The following is a 7543-nucleotide window of genomic DNA, read 5'->3' as shown; positions in this document are numbered from 1 at the left end:
CTGACCCTTCACTTCACCCCTGAGCCCTCCTCCTCCAGGAGTTCTCAGGAGACCTCATCCGTCTCTGTCAAGAATCCCATCTCCTTCCTCATCCCCCTCAATCACCCCCCCCGCATCAACCCCATCCAAGCGCGTCCTCGGGGCGAAAAGCCCAAAGTCCAATTTCCCGTCACGGATGGCTGCTTCTACGTCGATCGTAGGCTGTAATGTAGATGCATTAGTGCCCGTTTCGTTTCGATGGATCTATGTGGATGGCCGGGATAGGTCACTTACCATGAAGATGTCTTCGATAGCCGCCTCCGGGGAAAACGCTTGGTTCGGAATCGAGCCTGATCCGAGTCCTGACGCGGTGGTACCGTTGGTCGTAGGCTTCTGGGCCCCGTTGGTCTGGGCGTGTTCTATTCCCAGGTCTTCGCGCTGTATCAACTTGAACTGTACACCGACCCCGTGTCCATTGACGCTGACGGTCTGCCCCTCCTCCTTTATCTCCGGGAGCCGCAGGAAGTTAACACAGACGTCGACGCGCACCCCGGTCCACTCCGCAATCTCGGCAAGAGAAACACAGACATGTTCTCGACTGATCTCATTAATATCGTCCTGGATTTTCCTCGCGGCGGCAAATAGTGAATCTTTTCCATCTGTGTCTAGAAGCAGAGGCACGATGTTCAGTGTTGGCGCCGTAAACCCAGACAACCCCTCGATGTGCGACCGATTCGCAAGGTACAATCCCACCACAAGCGGACTGTTTTCCCCTGCATCTTGAGCAAAAACCCGGGCATGCACGCGAGAATAGAGCGCTAAAAAGATCGATTGGACACCAAGGCCCTGTCTTCTGGCGGCTAGTTCGACACGAGCCATATTTGGAACCAGACCGGGTCGATAGAACTGCTGGATCGGTCCGAAACCCTTGGCCTTGGCCTTATCCTTGACCAATGGTAGTTTTTGTTCTGCATTGTCTGCATGACGAACTGAGATTCGGCCCAGGTAGCGCTGCCAAAAGCGCCGGCGGTTTTCAACGGGCGAGTGGATTTGCTGCAGTGCCACGAGATGCGAGAGATCGCCGTCGAAATCGAAATTTGGCTCGGAGGTAAGCGGGGATGATTGGCAGAGCTGGGATAGTTTGTCTACCGTGGCTGGTAGGCTGACGGCGTCGTAGAGTGCGTGATGGATGTGTAGCATCAGAGCTGTTCTATTTGGCGTTTGACAGGCGTGCAAGGCAACCGGAACTGAACCGAAGTGCCGTTCTTGTTTGATGAGCGCTAACGGTTGTAAGGCATTGAAATTTTCATGCCAGATGACCGGGTTCTGCGCTGATTTGGATTCGAGAATGACCTGGACATAAGGCGGGCATCCTGGGTTGCTGGCGCTGGTCGGAATGAAAGTCGTGCGAAGAATGGGTATTTGCGCTGTGAGATGACTCCATGCGTTTTCTAGAATCTCCTGGCTCAATTGTGACGAGGAAAGGTAGCAGAATGCCGGATAGAAGACCTCAGGATTCAAACTGTGCATTGACAGGAAGTAGGATTGGCCAGCAGTCGCTGGAAAAGCATTCTGGATTCGTCCGGGATCTATGTCGTAAGGCTTGACTAACGCAGCGAGGTCAATTCCGCTCAATGACTCGGCCAAGGCGTTTGAGATTTGTTTGTCGGTGGGTTCTGTCTGACCATTATCATTATTCGCTGTCGCTGCGTGTGCCATTTTCTCGACTGTGCCCTCCCTGATCATATCGCTAACAGCGAGTCTGACAGATTGCTTCTTGAGGAGCGCAGCCACCTTGATAGCGCTGATACTGTCCAATCCGAGCTGGAAAATATTGTCCGTCTTTTGGATCGCGTCTTCGGGTACGCCGGACACGATCGAGAGAACGTTGCGGATGGTGGACTCAATGGGTGACCACTCCGTGTGGCTGTGGCCATTTGTCTGGGCCAAGACTCCGTTCTGGATGCCTGGCTTCGAGACATCCACATCCTGAACAACAGAGTGACCACAGATATCCATGGCATTACTGCTAAATTCAACAGTCTGTTTCGACTGTTCGTTGATAATCGATGACAGCACATGGGACATGTGCTCCAATAACACAAGTGTATCCTCTTCACCCAAGACACTTCCCCTGCAGGCCACCCGGCCAACAAGCTCCTTCCCAACACCCTCAACCTCCACACAAACAGGGTATTCCACATCAGACGCACCCCCGGTAGACCTATACAAAGCCTCTCCTTCCCCTGACTTCTTCTTCTCCTCCTCATCAGGTCTCTTCTGATAAATGAACAACGTATCGAAAAGATTCTGCACCCGCGCATCCGGTCTCGCCCGTCGAAGCGGGAAATGCTGATGCTCCGACATCTCCAATAGAGTCTCCTGGACATACTTCACGAGATCCAACCGCGAGCCGTGCAAAATGACACGCATCGCAACCGTGTTCATCGTCGGGAACATCACATTTTCGGAATCAGCCACATTCCGACCAGAAAGGACGAGGCCAAAGATAACGTCCAGTCTCTTGACACGTGTAGCCAGAACAAGGGACCAACAGCTGACGAGTAGTGCCTGCATAGTAATACCATGGCGTCGGCAAAAGGTCTCGGCCTTGTCAAATGAGACGGATAAGGACTGCTCTGCACGATGAACGACGCTTGAATCCTTCTTTGAATTCTTCCCAGCCGGGAAAGACACCGGCGTGCAGTTTGCCAACGTTGCTCTCCAGAAACTGAGTGATCGCTCCCCTGATGATTCAAGTATTTGCTCCAGAATAGCGTCGGGACGTGGTCGCATGCAGTCTTCGCCATTATAGGATCGGGCAACGTCCTCGTGGAGCAAATTGATTGACCACCCGTCATAGAGAGCGTGAGAAATCGACAAGACGAGATAAGTTTCATCTCCCTCTATAGCCGCGGTCAGACTGAGCAGCGGAGAATTTGACAGCTGGGTCATGGCTCTTATGCGCTGAGTCTCAATGATTGACTCAACGGGCTTTCCGTCCAAATCCACGATTCGGAAATCAAATGTATCCTCTCCATGCACGATCTGCGCATATGAAGCGGGTATTTTCGGATCCCAGATCTCAATGAAAGACGTACGGAGAATAGGGTGGGACTTGAAGACTGTTCTCCAGGCTTCTCGAAGTCTCGTCAGGTCCACGTTCGGCTCCAGCTGCAGGATTTCGTGGTTATAGTAGTGCTGGAATTCCGAGGCAGTCATTTCTGCTATCATGGCTTCTTGGATTGGCGTAGCAGGTAGAATTTGACTGACGCCCTGAGGGACGAGATTTTCCCTTTCAAGGAACTCGGTTAGTGCCTTGGTCATATGGGTGAGTCTCGGGTATGATCCGTTCTGCTCGGGGATATCTTCCATAGAGAGCTGCGCCGACATGGCCTTGACATTGCGGTGTCGCATTATAGAACTGACTGGGAGTCTGATTCCATGTTTGCTTAGTCGGGAGGATAATTTGATTGCATCGATACTGTCGAGTCCAACTTCGAAGATCGATGTCCCTGGATTGATGGACTGCACTTCTACCCCGGCTAGGTTTGCGATAACATCGCGGATTGTGGAGGCCTGAGAAGTCCAGCTGAATGATGAGTCTTCGGATTTTGCAGTCGGCTCTTGGGAATTGGCATTGTGGCCGTTTGTCAGTGCCGGTTTTTCTCCCGCGATACCATTGACGTAAAGCAGTTCTTTATCTGGATGCTGAGCAAATTCAGACAAGACATTCTGGAAATGTAAAAGAACATCCTTCGCTGCCTCTGGTGACAAAATTTCACCCTTGGCAGCAAGCGTAGCGGTGAGTGATTGATTGCCATTGCGCGCAATTTCAAATGCCAAGGGGTATTCATGCTGGGCCTCTCCATCTTGTGCGTTCCAGAGCTTGCTGGTTGAGGACTCGCCCTCGGCATTGTCTCTCTGGAACACGAAAAGTGATTCGAAAAGTGGCTCATCAGGATTCTGTCCAAGCCATTTAACTATGTCCCGCAAAGCAGTGTATTGGAAGGGAATTGTCGAAGCGTGGTACTCATGGCATCGCTGCGCGACTTCTGACCATGATTTCGAGCCACGAAGCTGTACATTGCTTGGGATGGTGTTGAACAGGGGACCAATGATATCGGTGACTCCTGGCACGTCGATCGTTCGACCAGAAGCGATGATACCTAATGATGGCACGAATGAGTAATGGTCGTAGAGCGTCAGAAGCCAGCAGGCGTGAAGAATCGCTTGCTCGGTAACGTTGAGCGATTTTCGGAGATGATCCAGAGACTCGATTCCATCGATTCGAATTATCTGTACAGTGGACTCCACGCCGACCTCGGTACCGTTCGGTCTCAGGCAAGAATTTGTGCGAATAGTCTGCAAGATGGTCTTTCCAGAACTTTTCTTCAGCAGGGTCCTTGCAAAGAGGGCCCAAGTGAAGCACATCGAGGAAGTTGGGCGGTTTTTCGGAACCGTTGTCTTCGTCTAGGTATATCCGCGAAACAAGTTCGAGAAGTAACCTGAGACTGTTTCCGTCATAGAGAGCATGGAATATGTTGAGACACAAAAGACGACTTCCAGGGGCTGTGATCACTCCAACTTCCCACAGCTGTGTGCTGAGACTGTCAAGTCCGGCAATCCATCGCTGTAGCCCTTGTTTCCGAGCATTTTCAATACCCTTATCAGAGTCCACCTCCCTGTGGAACCAAGGGAGTACGTCCTCTTTCAGCACAATCTGGGCATAGCCGTCGGGTGATGGTGAGAACCGGGTTCGTAGTACTTGGACTTCACTTTGTGCTTGTTTCCAGGCAGCCTGGAGTTTTTCAAGGTCCACAGACGCGTTGAGTTCGAAAGTAAATGAAGAGCAGTAGAGGGGTGTGGGGCTCGACAGGAAATGGTATATAATACCTTCCTGGAGCGGGGTGCAAGGGGCAATTTGCTCGACATCCCCATCCGACACGCCGATGCTTTCAATGACAGAGTGAGAATTTTTGTGAGCAAAGGCCTCCATGGCTTGCTTTGCATGTCTATGAAGACTGTCAAATGACGTAGATGGAGCCTTCGATTCTTCCAGGGCTGTCGCTAATCCGGAAACAGTGGGATCTGAGAGGGAGGTTAGAGATATATATCCACCAGAACCAAACATAAAGAAACTTCAAGTTCAAACTCAACTTACGTTTCATAATCAGCGACGGCTGTGCTTGAGGAAAACCCGCCTCTCGCAAGCTCCTAGCAAACGACAAAACAGAAATAGAGTCAAGACCTAACTCGTAGATACTCGACCAAGACGAAATACTAGTAGTCGACCCGGGATCAGTGGACCCAATGAACTGCGCCAAAATCGAAATAATCGTATCCTCATGCAAACTCTTCGTGCCCCGGTCAACAGTCATAGAATTCAACCCTTGAATATCGTCCAGAGAAAGTTCCTGATAAATCCCCTTCAAAACCTTCATGTCGGCCTTGTTATTCGCCGACAGAGGGAATCGAGACATGGGAATAATGTGCGTGGGCACCATATACCCCGGAAGCCGCGTGTGACAAGCAGTCTTAATGACGGACAAGAATTCCCGATCTTGAGCAGAAGAAAGCGACAGAACCTCCACGCTGCGTGATTTTTTATCCGTGCCAGCGGGAACGACAACCCTAGTGACGAATGAAACCAGTTGATCTTTCGCTTGGTTCGGGTGCTTAAGCACCAAAGTGGCTACTTCATTCAAAGTAGATGTAGACTGCTTGATGACTTCATTGATTTCTCCAATCTCAAGTCTCTGCCCGCGAAGCTTGACCTGGTCATCGATACGACCGAGGAACTGGAAACTGCCATCATGCAGAATGCGCACCAAATCGCCAGTCCGGTAAATGCGATCGCCCCAGGGCAGCGTCTGGAATCGCTCAATGGTAAGTTCGTCCCGATTCAAATACCCCTTGCCGACAAGAGGCCCGGACACGCACAGTTCACCAAGACCACCGCGGAGAACGGGGGTCGAAGTACCGGGTCGGAAAACGTAGGATCCAACATTGTCGAATTGAGGTCCGATGTTGGAGGGCTTGTCGTTGGCGCGCATTCGCGGGAGCATCGTGCATCCAATCGTAACTTCTGTAGGTCCGTATCCGTTGTAGATGACTCCGTGCTCGCCCCATGCGTCGAGAATCTCTTGCTTTAGCGCTTCACCGCCGGTGATGAATACACCGCGACATAGCGAGGGAACTTCAGTAGGGTGGACCAGGCGAGCCAAGCTGGGAGTTAAGTCGATATGGGTAATCTGGAGCTTTTGAATCATGCCGGGCAAATCCTCAAATAGGAGATCGCGGGGGCAGGAAGTCACGCAAATACCAACGCTCCAACTCCAGTACTGCTCGAGGACGCTGACGTCAAAGTGGAATGATGCAAATTGCAGCCAGCGCGAGTCTTCATCCCAGTGCGGGGAAAAGAGTCTTTGGAAGGCCAGCATCGCTTGTACGGCATTGTCATGGGTGAGTTCACAGCCCTTTGGCGTTCCGGTCGTACCAGATGTATACAAGCAGTAGGAAGTATCATCGGGATGAATCTCGCGGGAGAGAGAAGGCTGCTCTGACGAATAATCCTTGAAGATTCCAGGCTGGTCAAGTGCCTTGATATCAATTCCCTCAATCCCTGTGAGATCAGCCTCCCTGGCGATATTGCAGAGGAGGAGCTTGGAGTCGGAATCTCCCAAGATAAATTGCTTTCGAGAGATGGGAGCAGTAGGATCAATGGCAACATATGCGCACCCAGCCTTGAGAATTCCCAGAATTGCTATAGAGGCTTCGGGGCATTTATCAAAACAAATGGCCACCATACCACCCGGCACGACGCCCTTCTCTTGCAGGAAATGTGCGACTCGATTACCATCCTCGTTGAATTCGCGATAGGACCAGACCTTCTTTTGCAGGTCGTCAATGCTCGAACCAAATGCAAACTCGAGGGCAGTCTTGTCTGGGATTCGTTGTGCGTTCTGTTCAACAAATTGATGCAGAAGAGAGACTGATGTGGGCAGCGATTGCTCCTTGGCTGGCGTAATAGAAAGTAAAGTATTTCCCAGAGCAGAATGATCATCCGAATCAGACTCAGGAGAGAAAATGGTTTGCTGCAGAAGGTTATCGTATTGGTCGAGAAGGATCTTAGCTTGCTTGTCTGGAACGATGTCACTTCGGTAGCTGATTCGGATTTCAAGATCTGTCTGATGAGGAACCAGTTCAATTGACAAGGGGTACTGTGAGATGTTAGCTGTGACTTTTGAAAAGAAAAGCCCCCATAAACAAAACATACATCAATTCTCGTCTCCTCGTCAACAACCTCCCACTTCCGCACATCCACCGGCCCCGAAGCAAACTTCTGATAAACAAAAAGAGTATCAAAAAGCGGCTCATCACTACCAAGCCACCTCTGGATCTGCGCGAGCGGCGTAAACTGATGCTTAACAAGACTTGCATTTCTCTTCAGCGTGCGTTCCAACAGCCCACGATTAGACCCCCCCAATATGAGTCGGCGAAGGCACCGTAACCAAACAAGGGAACACAGCATCTTGAGCACAAGCCGATAAATTACGACCGG

At 51.0% G+C, this 7543-nt stretch overlaps 1 protein-coding gene across 1 annotated transcript; it reads right to left on the bottom strand.

The window, feature by feature from the left end:
* Window positions 1-54: 54 nt before the first annotated feature.
* Window positions 55-7513, bottom strand: N7533_007915 (uncharacterized protein; the record flags this gene model as incomplete). The annotated part of the gene is made up of 5 exons (XM_057104565.1): window positions 55-201; window positions 274-4318; window positions 4368-5070; window positions 5144-7202; window positions 7259-7513. The coding sequence occupies 5 exons, from the start codon at window positions 7511-7513 to the stop codon at window positions 55-57; spliced, it is 7209 nt and encodes a 2402-aa protein (XP_056959522.1).
* Between the last annotated feature and the right edge of the window lie 30 nt (window positions 7514-7543).

The sequence above is a fragment of the Penicillium manginii genome (genome assembly GCF_028828005.1).
Source record: "Penicillium manginii strain IBT 31320 chromosome Unknown utg000005l:1.0-5665137.0:1.0-5668048.0, whole genome shotgun sequence".
Taxonomy (NCBI): domain Eukaryota; kingdom Fungi; phylum Ascomycota; class Eurotiomycetes; order Eurotiales; family Aspergillaceae; genus Penicillium; species Penicillium manginii.
Note: the sequence above shows the minus strand (reverse complement) of the source record. Positions and strands in the feature narration are given on the sequence as shown.